The 19,091-nt window shown below is 41.1% G+C and overlaps 1 protein-coding gene across 1 annotated transcript in view; it reads right to left on the bottom strand.

Moving 5' to 3' along the window:
* Positions 1 to 2,509: 2,509 nt before the first annotated feature.
* The window catches only part of KCTD16 (potassium channel tetramerization domain containing 16), a 256,182-nt gene continuing 239,600 nt past the window's right edge, over positions 2,510 to 19,091 (bottom strand). The window contains exon 2 of the mRNA XM_028119087.2: positions 2,510 to 2,964. Coding sequence (XP_027974888.1) covers positions 2,510 to 2,964 — 455 coding nt within the window. The remainder of the gene's footprint in view (positions 2,965 to 19,091) is intronic.

Raw genomic sequence — 19,091 nt, 5'->3', positions numbered from 1 at the left:
CTAAGTCTATATTCATCTCTCTACCAATACCCACACAAATAAACACCTTGCTCCTGTCTTAGGTATTTGGAATATTTGGGTGGGTGTCCGTCTAGAGATGGTCCAGATTAAAAATGTTATTATTGTTTCAACCAGATTTCCTACCACTAGCTTTGTTCACTAGGGGTATAAGGAATACCTAAGCAGAAAAAAATTCATGACAGGTCAAGGGACAGAAAAAGTATGCCATGAACACTGTCTTTGCAGTGTTCGGTTTCCTGTTTAAAGCAGGCAGTGGAAGTAGTGGGTTGACAGACATCTTCCTCCTTCTTTAGTTCTTACTAGTGTATTTCTATCTTCATACCACTAGAGTTAGGTCTGAAATTTAAGGAAATTGGAACTTGGCCATTTTATGTAGATGCCAGACTCCAGTAGGGCCACAAGCATCATCTGACCTAAGTGAGTTTGAAGATATTTTATCTGTCTTCAACTTCTTCTTGACCCATTAAATTCTGTGATTCTTTGCAGGATCCTCTATTAATAGGATGATGTTGAATTAAGAAACATTGAAAGGAAAGAAGGCATATTGGTAGGGCTTTACAAAACTATGCTGTAGTTAAGAACAAACACCTGCTAATATATTAATCCATGAAAGAACACCACTTGAATTCATAAATGATAATTCTCTTGACAACTCAACTCCCCAACTTTCTTTTTCACTCCAGTCGAACTCTAAATTCCATTTGAGCCTCAGGATAAGAAAACATTGGCTGAGTCTTTTGCCCAGATGTGAGGGCAAGATTACAAAAATTCAGGAAGATACCCATGTACTAATGGTCACTAATAAGAGCAATCAAGAGAGAACCTCCTACATAATAGATGTGCATCAACAAAATATTTCAAGAGGAAGCAATTGGTCATTATTTTCCCTCCTACAGACATCATCCAGTTGCCTTTATTATCTGTTGATACATAGATACATACACACATACACACACAATAAAAAAAAATTAGGAGTGCTTGGCACACAAATAATGATTGACAAATTATTTTTTAAGTTCCCACTGAAATGCATGGGGAATGCTGAAATTAAAAACTGGTCTTTTAATCTTCATTTACCACGAGCCTATGAAGGAGCTATTGGTACACTAATAGAATACAGAGTCATACGGGTAGATGGCTATTAACACTTTCTTTTTGGCTGTGTCTGTATAGGTCAAAGATGTATTCAAGAAAGATTGTTTAGAAAGCCAAAACCTTAATTCTGAAGCTTTAGTTATCTAGTTGGGCTGGTCATAGACATCAGGGAAATGACAGCCAAATCATAGAACAGGCACAGCCAAATCCCAGAATCCCACAGACAAAACTGGCTACAAGAAAGTAACAATGTAGCCCTGTAGTTTTAAAAAGTTATGAGAAATTATTAGGCGGTGTGTGGAATACAATTCTCTCTTAAAGAAACAAACAAAAGGCCGGACCCTTATTCAAGTACACAGGAACGCCGAGAACCGAATGTGGGTCACATGAAAAGGCCACACCATTAAAACATGGGCAGTAAGTACTCTGAAAATATTGAGAGAAGGAAGGTAACTCAGCTCAGGGTAGAGAAGGCTGAGTGTGGGGTCACTGAGTCATAATTTTTGTGGCAACGAATGTTTGTTTCTTTAATACAAAGAATGTTTTAGGAAGCTCTTCTCACCCTCTCCTAGTGCAGAGAAAGAGCAAAACTGTAAAATGGAGCCTGAGGGTGTTAATTTCAAAATAAGGAAGACAATTTGTTGATGACCAGGGTTACTCGATGTTGGAAAGTGTTGCCAAGAGAGGCTGGGAAATCTTCCCAGAAGGGTTTTAAGAAAGGAGCAGAGGCTCATCTGTGCCTCAATTAGTCGAAGAGAGTGCTGTTGGGAGCAGGTGTGTTCCCTTTAGGATGCCCAGGCCCAGGGGACACGTGCACTGTGTGTATGTACAGACATCGTTGTGCTTGCGTCGCACAAATACTCATGCATACGGCCTCAATATAAACTGGCACATAATAGATTTGAGTGAAAAGTCATATAAATCTGCCATTTCCCCCCTTGCCCCATGAACAAAAGGGAAAAGGAAAATTTAAAAAACCCAGACATATGCCATTGGGCCAGATCTCTTTCTACCACATTCTCATTCAGAGGAGGGAGGTAGAAGATGAGAGAAAAACCCCGTTTGGGATAAAGGACTCCCAAAGCCTCTCAGCTACTCTTCCGTAGCCGGTTCTCATTATACATAAGATACTCAGCCTGTGGTATCCAGTTAACAAACAAACAAACAAGGAACCAAAAAGAGATTTTCTTATCATTCCACTTCTGGAAAGAAATCTACCCTGTGGATTTAAATGTTAAGGTGAACTAGGTAAATAGGCAGTAGTATATCAATGGGCTACTGTGTTCTAACAAACCTATTGTTAGTTGCTTTCCTTTTCACATATGAATTTCGTTAGGAGCTTTATTTCCAAATGGCGACATGACTCGTTCCTTCTCCCACCCCCGGCCCTCCCCTATAGATGATACTTCCGTAAAAGTTCAGATTGCCAAGGATGTTTTCTCTCTGGGAACCGGTCTGGGATTTTGATCTTTAGGAAATCCTGGATGCATTTCTCCAGCTCTTCCTCAATTGAGAGCTTTTCCTTAACAGCTTTTTTTTTGCTGCTCATGTTCGACTCCCTGGAGCCTGAAGTCAGAGTCCGGAGCAGATCGCTTTTCCGCCGCATCTCAGACTGTTGGACCAGCTGCACGGGGCCCTTCTTGATGGGACGGTCCAGAGTCTGGATGTTGGTCTGGCGTGTCACGGGCCCACAGATGACCGTCTCCTGGGGAGAGCTGGCCTCAGACTGGCTGTCGCAGCTGGACGTGGAGAGGTCGTTGCAAGACGTGCCGCTCTCCCCGTCTTTGTCACCTGCGGCGTTCTTGCAGCAGCAGTCGCAGTGGGAGGGTGACCACCTCGAAGGCTCACCTGCAAGCAAGCACAGCACCCGAGAGGTTAATGCCAGCCAGCTCAGCCCGGAAGAGCAGCACAGCACCTGAACACGCACGCACACATGCACAGTGTCCACAGCCATGTCTTTACAAGAACTGGGGTGGCACACAGGATGGGCTGCAATATGAGTGCCTAAAAGCCAAGTGCACTGAAGGGAGGAAGCTCTAACCGCATGCTGTGCTTCAGTCCACGGGCATTGCAGTCAGCTACTTAGCTACACCATTCACCAACCTTGTCACCTTGGCAGTCCCCTTACATCCTCAAAGTTTCTGTTTCCTCCCCTGGGAGATAAGGATAATCACTTGCCTACTCCCTAGAGTTGTAGGGAGGGTTTAGATAAACCAAGTGAAATTCTCAATGCAGTACGTAGCACACAGTAAACTCTCAATAAATGCTACTTGATTTTACCATGGCTGGTGTTAAACCCGGATCCAAAGCTCCACGTTATTGCAGTCTGCTACAACAACGGCAGTCTACAAGAGTCAGGGAGGGCTTACTCTGTGCCAGCCCCCAGTACAGTAAGCTCTGTGTACTCATCATCTCATGGGAGCCTCATGGTAATTCTATGAGTAGCTCCACTCCTAGATTCCATACAAGGAAACTAAGACCCTGGGAATTTAAGAAACTTGCCTTAGTTTGCACATTTTGTAAGTGGCAGAGCTGGGATTTGAATGCAGATTTCCCAAATACCACAACCAAAACAATTAACCATTTGTTTTTTTCAACATGTCTGACTGTAAAGTTCCTGCTTTTCTTTAAAAACAATGTTCAAGGTTTAACTTCTCTCTGAAGTGTCTGTTTACCTCTCCTCAGAAATATTTACCATTTTCCTCTCTGAATTACGGTTTTGTTTTGTGTCTCTAATATTGCTCAAATCACATTTTGTTCTCATTCTTTATTACATTATTCATCTCAGCTACTCACCACAAACTCCCTGAAGTGGGCACAGTGAAAGTGCCCATTGTTGTCATTCCAGCAAGTAGCTCGGAGTTTGGTGTAGAAACTCAATAAAAGGCTCTACCCTCCTAGTAGTTTTTAAGTTCCTGGATTCAGCCACATCTGAAGCTGGTTACTGTCAGTGGACTTTGAAGTTACATGATCCACTATATTATATTTAAGCCAGTGTGAGTTCCTCTCTCCTTATTCCCCTCAGTTTTGATTCACAGCACTGCATTCAGCTATTTGGAGACAGACCCATTTTTCAGATACACAGTTGGTGGCTCCCTGAACTAGAAAATCCACAATTATGGCACAAAGCAAGTTCCTAAACATAAGTCACTTCTCCCAGCCTTCTATCCTCTGAACATTCAGTCTTCTTAGGTCATGAACTTGATACTATTTACTCATCATACATTATATGCTAGGCTCCTTCATATAGTTCATTGCACTTAAGCCATAAAAAATAAAGGAAATGAATCCCCTTTATGATGCTAATATTGAGGACAAGGATAATGTAGTATCTTTATATGTTTAAAAGGAGACCCAGTTTTGATTTGTGCTATATCTTACTCTCATAAATAATGAATCACATTATAATAAGATCCCACTTGACTGCCACCTCTAATATGGTCAAAGTAGAGGAAGCCTAGAATGGAAACTAATAGGAAAGTCATGTCCTGTCTTCTTGTAAAAGGCCTGTCATCTACAGACCTAAGTGATTTAAATATTTATGGAAACTTATATTTTCCAGAGGGAGTAAAAAAAAAGTCCCTTATAAACTGCAACTCCAAAATTATCTCTAAAGTATACCCACTCTTTCAAACCACTTTTTAAAATGTGACTGAGTAATCATTTTATTTATATACCCATAAAATGAAATGCAACAATCCAATTAGCCAAAAGGAATCACCACAGCAATAATGTACTACTTATCCCAGGCTGTTACCAATAAATATCTTCCATGCAACAGGGACACTGCTCAATATGTACCAGCTGCTGACTGAAAATATCAGCAATAGGAAATGTTTTGTCTGCCAGCCCAGATTATGAGGGTATCATTTTTCTCCTTCCGAAGGCAGAATCTGCCTCTACCTCTCCAAAGCCAGCCATCCCTAGACTAATAGGACTCGATGGAGAAATGGCTCCAATGCGTTGGGTCAAAACAAGGCAATCATAGCAACCCAGACCTGATCTAGTTTGATCCTTTATGAGAAAAGATCAGAAATTGACCTAAGCCTTAAAAAAAAGGAGCGGGAAGAGGAGACAGACACAAAGGAGAAGAAGAACTATGTGCTGAGATATGCCTGCCCATTATCTTAAAACAAGATGATGAACTATTTTGCCCCATAAACCCTGCTGAACCAGTAGAAATGCAAGTCTGTGTTTTTCTCCCCAAGAGTTACCTTCCCCGCAGTAAAGTCATTTCATGCAGTGGACCTGGAGGGAAACGTAAGGCTTTTCTAAAAGGCAATTTAACAACACAAACACCATCATGGGAGGGAGCCCTGCATGTTTATGTGGAAAACTGCACACAACCCTCCACCGCATGTCCAAGCCAAGAACCCAGAGCGGGTATAGCTATTTTCCCTGAACTGCTAGGATGATCATGGATTTAAATGTCAGCTGGGATCCTCCAGCTTCCAGGCAAATAGAAATATTACTTTCTACTTAGTGTAGGAGCGATCGCTATTAAAGGGAAATTGAACAACTTAATTTTAGTGGAGCCTGTTATACTACCACATGTTTCAATATTTTATGAGAACATTTTAATGTTTTAACATTTTCGGCAAGACAATTCAAAAGAAGGCTTCTGAAGTCCATATATTAGGTTGAAATCAAGGAAAAGATGGTATGAATGCAGCTGGAGGTCCTGTGTGAAGAGTCATCATGAAATTTAAAAACAGTCAAATGTGAGAAGGTAACCACTCTGTTTCTTTTTGGGAAACACTATCTGTCTCATTACCCCCTTCCCAAGAACTTAACCAGAGCAGAGGTTTTAAACCACAGCTGAGAAGTAATGTGTGTGGACAGTGGACCCGTTTGCCCTTGCAGCCCCACTGACATGTGCTCACCAGTCCCGGCAGATGTGGAAGGAGCTGTGAAGGGTCAATTCTGTAACTCAAGGTATTCTAGAATCCCCCCAATTATAGCAAATTATGATCTCATAAATACCTTGGTACTTCAAACTATAATATGCTTTTGCTTCCAATCAGCTGAGGTTTCAATACAGGCTGGAATAATTCTCTCTGTTTGAAGTGAAGATAGGTTACAACTGATTAGCCAGATATGGGAAGAAAACCATTTCATCCCAAGAAAAGTCTGATTGATTGATATTAAAAAGGAAAAAAATCTACTGTCTTTTGAGGGGTTTATTAACAGGCTTGTGGTCAAAAAGCACAATAGCTCTACTTTATTTTTAAATAAACCATTGCTTAATTTGTTGGATATTATATTATTTTTGGTGCCTGGCACATAACACAGGTTTGATTAACTGCTGAATGAACGAATGAGCCAAACACATGTGTTGAATTGTATCAAGATCATAATGTAGCAGCACAGATTGTGGACTCCAGAGTCAGGCCCCACGATTTGTCAGTTTGGATAAATTACTTCACCTCTCTGAGCCTTAATTTTCTCATCTAAAAAGTAATGCTAATAATAGTATCTCCCTCACAGAGGTTTTAGAAAAATGAAACGAGACAATTAATGTAAAGGTGTTTCATGGTTTGAAGCGCCCACTAAGTGTTCCATTCATTCATACCTATTTGCTCTACTAAAAGCCAGGCACTAAGCTACATAAACAACACAAAGGAGGAGCCTGTTAGATAGGATTTGGTATGTTTCCCCCAATATGCTCTACAACCAATTCTCAGGTCCGGCTGGAACATCAGGTGAGGAAGGACACTGATGCTGACACTGGACTCATCAAGAAAATGTATAATGACATTTAGTAACATCTGGATTTTCTGTGGGAGTGGAGAGTAACTACAAGCACGTGCAGTGTCTGGCATATAGTATGTGATCAGGGGATAGTTTTGGAAAGAAGTTTCCTTTAATGTACAGTGCCCACAATTTCACAAATGGATGAGTCTTCTGAAATAATAATTTGCTTGAAGACACGTAAAATAATTTAAACCCAGAGCCAGGAGTAATCTGTATTTTGGATTAAAGAGGGGAGGAGCAGGACCCTCAATCGCCCTAAGTCCTTAAAGTTCAAGTCTTCCAACATTTTACAACTTCGAAAAACTGAGGACCAATCAGGCAAGCTGTATGATTGTACGTGGCCCCTTTCGGCTATAGCCCCAACTGCAGAAGTCCTTACTGATAAAGAAGGAATAAAAGAGGAAAGACTACAGAATACTTCTCCCCTATGAAAAATTCAAACCGAGCTGAGTGAAACATGACTTAGCAAACTCACAAAGTGCTTATGCATTTTTAAAAGAGGCAGCTCTGCAATCTACCCACACTCAAATTCTCCACCTGCTAATGGTTGTGAACACAATGCACATCATTTACAGCAACAGCTGGGAAAACTACTTTCCCCTATCTTCTCTGTCAATGATGTAGGAGCCTGCCAGTCTGGGAGCTAGGTGGCCAGATCTAATTTATTGAGGCTGCTGAAAGACTTTCTTGGTATCCCAGTTGAAAAGTCAATAATGGCCAAATTGATGTTTTTATAATTCTGCTAACCTTGGAGAAGATATTTCATAGTAGAGATTGGGAATAGGCAGGCTGTGCAAGCTTCTGAGAAAGTACATTTTCCAGCTTGATAATCATCCTTTCTTGTTTCCTTTTCCACTCATGGACATTTGGCCTTGGATGGGCCCAGCTGGGGCTCCTCATTAAGAGGAGGCAAATTTGGGTAAGAGCAGACAGTTAAATCATTCATGCATCAGTCAGGGCTAGTCAAGAAAACAGGCACTGCACCTGTAATCTTCATAGGGTGAATTTAATATAAGGAATTGGTAAAACAGGTACTGGAGGGGTGAAAAAAATGCAAAAAGAGAACACTGAAGAGACAACTACAGTGACCGTAGGAGGCAGCTACCACATCTAGGGCTGGGGAGACAAATCGAAGATGGGGTTATCAGGAACCTGGAAACTTGCAAGAGCCACCCTGTGGAGGGGGCGCCCAGGCATCCGAGGAGGGCACGTTGCCTGCTGGTCCTGGTATCTCTGAAGGGCCTGACTCTTCATGGTACAGAACAAAACAAAATCGGAAACTGGGACCAACTGCTTCTGCTAATAAAATAAACAAATAAAAGCTGGGTTGATGCTGACGAGCAGCGAGCTGACAAGGAGTCCCTCTTCTGCTCCTGTCCTACAGCCTTCCTCTCACAACCCCTAAGACAACACAGAACCCAAGGGGAAGCTCGCTGGGCAAATGCAAAGTGTGGCTAGCTGAATCCCAGCCCCAGCATCACAAGGCAGAATCAAGAGGTGGGTGTGGGGCTGAGAGACAACAGCTTAATAAGAGCACGCTGACACTGCCAGGGATGGGAAAGAAAAGAAAGACAGTTCTTGACCTGCTAGAACATGTGCTCAAACACAGGAATTGGGAAGTGGAAACAACAGAAAACTATCACTGAGTTCAGTTCCTGCCCCGCTGCCTTTTCTTATACCTTGGTTTCGTATTTGCTCTCCCTCTGCCGCAAACACTTATGTTTCTGATTTTCACCTGTTTAGTTCTTTTTTATCCCCCAACGCTCAGCTTAGACATCACTTTCTCAGAGCAGCCTCACCTCTATCCCCCACCCCGATCGAAGCCAGTCCCAACCTCCGGCCCACCTCTTTTGCACCACCACCGTATGTAATTATGGAGGTGTTTCTACGGTTTATCTGTTCAATGTCTGTTTCCCCACACCTGACTGTAAGGCCCGTGTTTGTTCCCTTCTGGCACACCCCAGGCCACATACAGACCAGGGTTTCAGGGCACGTCGTAGTAGATGCATGACAAATGAATGGAAGAGGAAATGGATGATGGTACAGAAAATAAATTTTGGTTTAGGGTGTGTGAAAGAGACAGTAAACCTTCCACACACACACAAAGGAATGAAAAATCTGACATGCAAAGGTAGTTAAAATGGAAAATATTTAGGCATACCACTATGCATGTGACAACAATGTTCTGACCAGCATAGGTAACAGCAGGATCCACAGGCATGTCCAGAATTGAATCAATGTAAGTATGCGCTTGTGTGTATACACACATATATAATTTCTTAATTGGTCATCATTCAATTATTTATTGATACATAAAAATCCTTAAAGGCATTACACAACTTCAGTAAAAATTAACTTTCCGAACCATTCAATCATGGTCTCTGTATTCATATTGTTTTCCAATTTGGTGATGCTCAGTCATATCCTCCTAGCTCAGGATTTTCACTTGTGGGGTTTCCCTATGATTAAAACAACGTGATGGTGTGCATAAGGCAGGAAATCCTGAATATTCTGACTTCCTGGCCTTCTGCCTTGCTCTTCCAATGTTCCTGGATGACACACTTATCTCATTTTCCAGGTGACTTTTGCCCTTTCCTTCCTTTCTTCCTCCCTACTGTATTTCCCCCACCTAGTCTCAGCATTTCTCCATTAAGATCCTACTTAGTTACTCCTGCCCCCAAAGTCCTCATTTCCCTGTTTCATAGGCAAGTCCCATGGCCCATCCTGATCCCTTTTCCTACCCGGGGCCTCCAGCCTGGCCACTCCCTTTTACATTTTTCTTTACCGATTTTTCATAAGTGTGAACTAGGTGCCCGAACAACAACTCCCCCTATAACTCCTCTCAATCAACATCTAAGGGTCTTTTGTCTCTTAGAATAAAATGTATATGTCATTATTATAGGGGTTGTTTGTCCCCTTTTCCAGTAGAAACACCTTTTTCTCCCTTTTGGGACTACCTCTTCCTAACTCCATGTGGTCCTGAAGGGACCGTCATCCAAGCTGCCATGCCTAGCCACAACTGGGGGACTTCTGACCCATATCTGAACTTCCCATGTCCCAACCATGGGACCCAACTTGTGTGAATCAGAGTCTTCACTGAAACTGTCCCACTGGAGCTTATGGGTAATATATATTCTATGATATGGGATGTTGCCAAGCTAGGGGGAGGTGAGTTCACTGGCCATCTTCCCTACAGGCTGGCAAGAGGACATTTGTGCACAAAGAAGCCAAGCAAGACAGGCAAAACTGAGCATGGTCAAGAGATAGAACCCTACTTCCCATATCTGTGTTGTCTCAAGTTGACCCCATTCCTAGGCTTATAATTTCCTAAGCCAGAAATTCTCTTTGCTTAATCTAGTGTGAGTTAGTTTTGTCTTAAATATGGTAAGAGTCTTGAACACACATCACATTCATATAAACACTGAATGTCTGTCTAATTTACCTTTGTCATCCTCTGAGCACTTGTGTAACTCTAGCACTAATGGTGGCCAGTTCTTTAGGGGCAAGTACTCTTACATGGCTAAACTATTTTATAAGTAACTAGTTTCTTTTAGGGAATGGTGCCCCTTCTCTGTACTAGTTCCAACAAAGTTGATGAACACTCTCAGGAGACATACTCAGGCTCTCCCGCCACCTGTTGTACACAGTCATTCTGGGAGTGGATAACAGCTGTACCTCCAAAACCAGAAACTTAGCATAATAATAATAATTTATTGAGGGTCCCCTTTGTGCTGATAATTGTGCTCAGCACTATATATAATCTTCACAATATTATATGAGGTGGATGTTCTTCTTTCCTTTTATGGAAGAGAAGATTGTAGGTCAAAGTGGTTAATTACCCAATCCAGTTACAGAGCGGACAAGTGACAAACTGAGAATTCCAATTCAGATCTTTTAATACAAAGCCTCTGCTCTTTTGAGGGGACAATATGCAATACCATGAGGGTTTTCTACCAGAGATATTAAAAATTCTAATAGGCCCAAAGGGTGAAAGTGTTGACTTTAAGACATGAAAGTGATTCCAGCACTTCAGTCACTTTTAGAAGTAATCAGCTAACTGAACAACTTGAAAATCCTTAGGACTGTTACCATTATACTTATATAAGAAATCTTAATTCTGTTGCCCAAGACGACTGGAAAGAACTGAAAGCGGTGAAACAAAGGAGGAAGTGTCATGGGTACTCTTCCTGCTGTGTGGACACGCCACCTCCCTCCACCACATGTCAGTGCCACCACAGCTGCCCTGGTACCAGTCGGCAGTGTTTGAAGTGTGCACTCAATTCGTACAGGAAAAAAGCCCTTTGCCAGTTCATTAAGATACAACAGTTACTAATACTGCTTAATGAATTTTAAACAACCAACTGATATGTGGTATCTCCTCAAAAGAGGAAAAGTCAAAACACAACAATCTATGGTTTATTGGCAAAAGCAAACCTAAACTTCTATTGATCCTCCTGGTAGAATAAAAAAAAAAAAAAAATCCAAATTAACCCAGAGAAGTTGTTTACAGGCTAGAAAACCCTGCGAATTTATGAGAATCACAGATAACATAAAAGTGTCTTAAAAACATTTATAAGTCATAAACTACTTTAAAGGGAGTTAGGTTGACCAGAAAACTTTGGACGATGAGAAGCACAGCCAGCCACGAGAAGGACCACCTGGATGATGGTGCAGAGCTCACTGAGGGCAGGCCCATGCGGAACCTCAGGGCATGAGACCCGGGAAGGACCTCAGAGGCCTCTAAGCACCCTTGTTTTATAATGAGGAGAACCAAAGGAGTCTAATAGTAAGTGTCAGAGCTGAACTCCAAGCCTGAAGCCCTATCTGGTACTTTGCCAGAGACACAGCTGGGAAAGTGTGGAGCTCTATGGGCAAAAGTCACCCCCAACTGGAGAGGGTTTCATAGCTGGACAATCTTTCATCTGAGCCAGGGAAACTCACAGGAAGAGTCCATTGTTGAGTACAGTCAAGATAAGCACAAGACAGAAGAGTCTGGAGAAAGCAGATTCCTGCCATAGGATCACATGCCTAATGGTGAGAGACAGAGAGAGAAATGGTGAGAGAGGCAGAGAGACACACAAAGATACCACAAAGAAGGAGGGAGCAGGAGTGGTACCTCTACCTGATGGTAACACTGACCTATGTTTGCAGCTAACTCTAAGCCACACTCAGGGCCTGACGCTTGGCCTGCACCATCTCACTGAATCATCACAACCAGTGAAGAGAGGTAAGGAATTACCCCACCTAATTCCTACCTCCTGAATGGGAGGCTTAGGAGCACCACACTTCCCTAGCTTTCAGGAAGACTCACATTCCATCTGAGAGATTTACTCAGAGTCAACATCTCAGAGGCCTTCTTTTAAAGTGCAGGTACCCACAGCATAAGAACAAGTCTGACACCTCAGTGTGAATTAGTTTATCACAGTGCTTGGACTTGACAGAGGAAGCCCAGGAATTCACAAATGGCATTAATGAAAAATGAGAATGTACCACATGTCATGTGCAACACTAAGTGCTTTACAAACATGTTATTCTAACAAGTATTGTTATTCTCACAAGGTTACTCTAAGGCAGGGCTTCCCATTATTGACATTTGGGCTGAATAATTCTTTTGCTTTGGGGGCTGTCCTGTGCATTGTAGGATGTGTATCCGCAGGCCATCCCTGGCCTCTATCACTAACCTCTACTCCCTTCTTCAGTCAAGACAACTAAAAACCTCTCTGGGTATTGCCAAATGTCCTCTGGGCAGGGCAGCAAAATCACCTCCAGTTGAGAACCTCCATTCTAAGGTAAACAGTATTCCTGTTCTTTGATAAGGAAACTGAATTTCACAAAATTTGACTAATTTGCCCATGAATCACAAAGCTAGTAAAAGGTGAAAGTAGGATTTGATTTTTGGTAGATCTGGACTCCAAGACTTGTTCCATTGCTATACTCTGAAGCTCCCGTGAAACGCTGCCTCTCTGCAAGAAGCTTATTGGGCAAAAACAGCCCTTCCAGTCACAGTAAGTTCCAAAAGAAGCCAAGTGAAAGGAAAACGAAGAAAATGGAGTTGCCTTTTCACCTTTGATAAAATGGAAAAAACAGGCTATCTTCAGATAACAGAATAAGAAGATTTAAACAATTTAGCAGCTCTGTCTGAACATGTTATCTCTGTTAATTGGTCACTGGCTCATGACTATACTGTTCTTTTCATTAGGATTTCCCAAAATGGGACAAGGGCGGCTCTACCCAAAGACTTTAACCACACGGCCGCAGCCTATATTAGTAATCATGTAATGATAAGAAACGAAGTTAAACTGAGTGTTTACTGCATTCCAAGTGTCGTTCTGTGTCTTCCTTGCAGAATCTCATTTGAGATTGAAAACACCCCTATGGAGTAGGCTCTACTGTTACATTTTACAGAAGAGCTAACTGAGGGACATAGCTGGTAAACGACTAACCTCAAGTCTTTAAGAGACAAGCAGAGATGCAGGCTTGGAATTTCCATAACAAGTCAGGCAATAATTAAAACCCTGTGGTTCAGAACTTGGGCTTTAAAATCAAAGACACCGGAATGGGACACAACTCTGCTGGTGACTTGCAGTTTCCTCATCTAAAAATGTCAGAAATAACAATACTTCTCTGGTAGGAGGATGAGAATTAAATGCTATTTGTCCACAGCATGCCTACAGTGCCTAGAATATATTCAATGCCCATCGAATAATGTGGTTTTTTTAAAAGATAACTAATTACTTTGATACCCAAATTGGCAATGTTGATAGCAGTTACAGCTGTGAAATATTTAAAAGGTAATTTCAATAATGGTAACTTGACAGGTAATTTCTTATTTCTTCTGCTTTTCTTCGTCTTCCTATTACTGAACCCAGATCTCTACTTTCTAGTCTTATTATGGATTGTTTACCAAAGCATTGATCCCATTTGCACAGATTGATAATATTTAGGAAGACATCACTGAAGAACAAATACATTAGTAGATAACTTCTCCTCCCCATAGCTCTGGGGCAAGAATTGCCATATGTGACCTGCAGTGACTCTAAGGGAAGTAAGAATTCCTGAAAGAGGGTAAAACAGTGAAGAGAGTTCACTGTCAGACCTTTATATTTGATTTTCCTGGTTTTTTAAAAGATTTTATTTATTTATTAGAGACAGAGTGTGAAAGAGAGAAAGAGCGCGCATGAGCAGGGGGAGGGGCAGAGGGAGATGGAGAAAGAATATCAGACTCCCTGCGGAATGTGGAACCCAACCTGGGACTCAGGACCCTGAGATCATGACCTGAGCCAAAATTAAGAGCCCAGCTGAACTGACTGAGCCACCCAGGTGCCCCTTCCTGTTTTTCTTACGCCATAGTAATTACATACAAATGCACAATCTCATAAAATTACCCAACTCACTCTTCTCTGATGGGGAGAAACATCCTTCAATCACAGAGCCCACAAAAAAAAAAAAAGAAATCATGGAGCCCACCATTACCTCCATGGTTAATTCACTTAAAACAGTCTTTGAAGTGGTTTGACAGGTATATCCAATATAAACGAAAGCAAAGGAGTGCTACCAACATAAATTGGCACTAACGACTTTCAGACAGCAAGGGATGGACAACAATTCTCTCTCTGATAATCATAGGGAAGTTAAACTGAAAGAGATCTGAATTCTACATTTCTTGTTCTCTGGTTATTAAATATATTCCCTTCTCTTAATTGATGATTAGATCACTAATGACACATTCTTAATTGTTTACATTTGGAAAATGGCTGGGAAAGAACTTTTTAAAAAGAAATCCCAAAGAGGGGTGCCTGGGTGGCACAGTCAGTTAAGCCTCTGACTCTTGGCTTTGGCCCAGGTCGTGAGCTCAGGGTCCTGAGATTGAGCCCCACATGGGGCTCTGCACTCAGCACCAAGTCTGCTTAAGTTTCCCTATCTCTCTGCCTTCTCAAATAAATGAGAGAGAGAGAGAAAGAGCATGAGAGCAAGCATGAGCGAGGGGGAGGGGCAACAGGAGAGGGAAAAGGACTCCTGGATGAGCAGGAATCCCAAAGGGGGACTCAATCCCAGGACCTCAAGATCATGCCCTGAGCCAAAGGCAGATGCTTAACTGACTGAGTCACCCAGGTGCCCAAATAAATAAATCTTAAAAAAAAAAAGAGAGAACCAAAAGAGTGGTATGAGTCAGATTTCATTTTTCTGCATGTGCTTATCCAGTTTTCTTAGTACCATTTATTGAAGAAACTACCTTCCTCATGGAGTATTCTTGGCTCCCTTGTCAAATGTTAGTTGACCATATATATGTGAGTGTTTATTTCTGGGCTCTTGATTCCGTTCTATTGAACTAGGAATCTATTTTTATGCCAATACCATACTGTTTTGATTTCTATTGCTTTGTAAACATAGTTTGAGGTCAGAAAGCTTGTTCTTCTTTCTCAGGATTGCTTTGTCTATTCAGGATCTTTTGTGGGTTAATATAAATTTTAGGATTTTTCTTTTTTTAATTTTAATTAATTTTTTTTTAAGGAAACTCTACGCCCAACATGGGGGTTGAACTTAAAATCTCAAGATCAAGAGTTGTATGTTCCACTGACTAAGCCAGCCTGGCACCCTGGATTTTTCTTTCTATTTTTGTGCAAAATGCCATTGGAATTTTGACAGGGATTGCCTTTACTCAAAATGGATTAAAGATTTAAACATAAACCCCCAAACCATAAAACTCTGAGAAGAAAACAGAGGAAAATCTCTTTGACAACTGATCTTGGTAATGATTTTTTGAATATGACACCAAAAGCACAAACAGCAAATGCAAAAATCAATAAGTGGGACTATATCAAACTAAGAAGCTTCTGTACAGCAAAAGAAACATTCAGCAAGATGAAAAGGCAACCTATGGAATGGGAGAAAGTATCTGCAAACTAAGTATTTGATAAACGGTTAATATCCAAAATATATAAAGAACTCCTATAACTCAATAACAAAAAAAATCTGATTCAAAAATGAGCAGAGGAAGTAAACAGACATTTTTCCAAAGAAGATACACAAAAGGCCAACAGGTACATGAAAAGATGTGAGGATGAGGCAAAGGCTGGGAGTTGGGGAGAAGATAAAGGTAATGAGTTAAATCTGGGAATTCTTATGGGTCTCTAGAAGATCCAAATTGATAAAGACTGATCTCTCTCCTCACAAACACTATTTCAAATTCCATTTTTCCCAAGCTTCTCCTCTAATTCCATAAAGATGTCTTTGTTTCAACACTTCTATGTGACATGCTTTCATCCATACAGTTGTACAAAGTAGCATGGTGTAAAACAGAAAAGTGACCTCAGCAATATGAATATAAGATATTTTACATTTTTTATAAGACATTCAATTTTAGTCTTGTGTTATTCTTGTCTTTCATTAAACTATAAGTTCCTGGAAAGTAAGTTCCCATTTGAAAGAGAATTTCTGGCTGAAAATTATGCTCATTCCACTTTGACAAAGACTTGAGAAGGGTCATGACTTAGCAGGAGGTAAGAAATTATGAAACCTACTATTTGTACAATACTTAATAAATTATAGAACCATTTTCATTCACTATACCTCATTTGATCCTTACACTTATTCAATCAGCACTCAACTAATATTTGATGGCTCTCTACTAGACACTGTCTAGGCAATGGGCTCAGACCTGGCCACAGGGATTTACATTCTGATAAGAAAGATAAACAGTAATCAAGTAAAAGAAATAAAATTTCAGATAGCATTGAGGGCTGCAACAATACTAAGACAGGATAATATGATGTAGAGAGTTGGGGTGAGAGGGTTGTAACCAATAGATGGAGTGGTCAGTTGGCATCTCCAGAAAAGGTAACATTTAAGCAGAAACCCAATGTCCAAAAGAAGTCAGTCTGTGAAGATCATGTAGAAGTCCTCAGGCAAGAGGAACTTCAAGTGCAAAGGTCCTGAGGTAGGAATAAGATGCAAAGAACAGGAAGAAAGTCTGCATGGCTTGAATGTGGCGAGAGGGGAGGAAGTGTAGAAAATGAGGTTAGAGAGACAGGGGCCAAATCTAGTAGGACTGCAAAGGCTACAATCAAGAGTTAGGGTTTTGTATCAGGGCATTCAGAAGCATGGGCTTTTGTTTGTTTTTTAAAGATTTTATATATTTATTTGAGAGAGAGAGTGAGCAAGAGAGAGAACCCAGGAGCAGGGGCAGAGGGAGAGAGAGAGAGAAGCAGGCTTCCCACTGAGCAGAGAGCCCGACTCGGGGTTCGATCCCAGGACCCGGGATCATGACCTGAGCCAAAGGCAGAAGCTTAACCAAATGAGGCACCCAGGTGCCCCAAGAAGGATGGTTTTAACAGAGGAATTACATGACTTTAATTTGTCTTACACTTGCTGCTCTCTGGAGGATGGATTATTGGTGAGCAAGAATGGAGGTAGGGAAACCAGTTAGGAGGCTATCTCACCAGGCAAAAGATAATGGTGACTTCTAGGAGTAGAGGTGGAGAGCAGGTACTCTATGAAATACATTTCCTTATTCCCACTTTACAGATGAGGAAAGCAAGGCTCAGCAAAGCAAAGGATTTGTCTGAGCTGGGTATAAGAGCAGAGAATTTTTCTGTTTATAAATTCAGTTCTTCCCCATTATGCCATGATTGTGTCAATGGTGAAGATATCCCAATACATAGATCATTGAAATCTTCCACAAGCAATCTGTTTTTGACAGATGTTCTCACTGTCTCTAGCTTTATCCTGTATATCAGAAGACTTCCTTGGTTAGTCCTTTAGCTGATCTGCACCTGCTGGGGTTATTTGATTGACTTCACAACCTGGGAGCCTGGAGTTTAATTCTACAATCAGGAATGATTATATTGTTTGTAAACAATGACAGACTATGATAAATATGCATTCTGGTTAATTACTTCCTTCCCATGTGCCGTCTTCACTTTCTCATTTCCATCATCCTGTCACATCTGAGTACCTGATTTTGCGTTCCCTACCACAGGCAGAGAGAGAATAGCTGCAAACACATTGAAATGCAAGAGGACAGCCCCGTATCCTTTGGGTTGTCAGAAACAGGGGCCAAACCTGAAGTTCAAACAACGAAAATTAAAAAAAAAAAATTAAAAAAACAAAAACAAAAAACAATGAAAATTAACAGAATCCAACATGTTCAGCTTTATATTATTCCTTTGGTTTCTGCATTTTTACTCAAGAAACAGGGTTCCTAATAGATTTCCATTACATGCCAGCCCATGAAGCTGGATTAGTAAGGAAACAGTAAACCAAATCACATTAGGGTCTAAGACATTTGGCGTCTTCCTTTTTTCTTTTTTTTTTTTTTTTTAACAGCAGGACCAAGTAGTAGTTAGTAAACATTCTAGGGCAGGGTTCCTTTATCTACAGAATAACAGCTTCTGCAGCAGAATTCTTGGAACAGAGGAAGAAGTCTCCATATGGCTTATTAAATACCAACAATTCACATATGGTACAGTATAGGTGCTGTATAAATCAAGCAGCAGTTTCACATGGTGGTGAAGAGCTTGGGCTGTGATGTCAGACAAATCCCAGTATGAATCACACTTCTACTTACCACTTGTGTGACCTGTGCAAGTGCCAAACCTCAGTTTGCCCACCTGTAAAACGGGATCCATGGCAGTACCTGCCTCATGGGGTTGAGAAGTAAACGCAAAGTGCTTTGCTTGGTGTTCGGCCACTGAACTAAACGTGTTTGTCATTGTTGTTACCAGTTATTATTATTATTACGGATAATATATTAGTAATATATATTATTACTAACTATAAGTAATTAATAACTACCAGTCTATTATTACTAATTATTACATATCATTCCTTAACTTGTTTCTCTCATGTAAAGAGAATGAATTATACGTACAATATGGGTTTTCTTTACCCGTCAATGGGGCTGACCCTTGACCCAGTCCTACTCTACTGAACAGCCCCACGGTCAGAAGATGGCTGGCCTCATTTCAGGATATAGTGAAGGCCTTCCGTAAAGATGCCTCTGTTACACAGCCAGGTGGCATGCTACACTATTATGGTATGAGACTCGTGCCCCAGGCCCTGATCTGGTACCAATGAGTTACATAACCTTGGCCAAATTCCTAAAATCCCTATATTTTTCTCACTCCTAATTTTGACATTATTATTGCCCCACTTACACCTTGCTAGGTTCTCTCTATCAAATGAGAATATTCATGAATATATTTTACAAAATTATAATATCA

This window comes from Eumetopias jubatus, unplaced genomic scaffold (assembly GCF_037043125.1).
Source record: "Eumetopias jubatus isolate StellerSeaLion01/CBP00866 unplaced genomic scaffold, mEumJub1_p1.0 scaffold_5, whole genome shotgun sequence".
Classification (NCBI taxonomy): domain Eukaryota; kingdom Metazoa; phylum Chordata; class Mammalia; order Carnivora; family Otariidae; genus Eumetopias; species Eumetopias jubatus.
The sequence above is the reverse complement of the archived record's forward strand: the minus strand, read 5'-3'. Positions and strand labels throughout refer to the sequence as shown.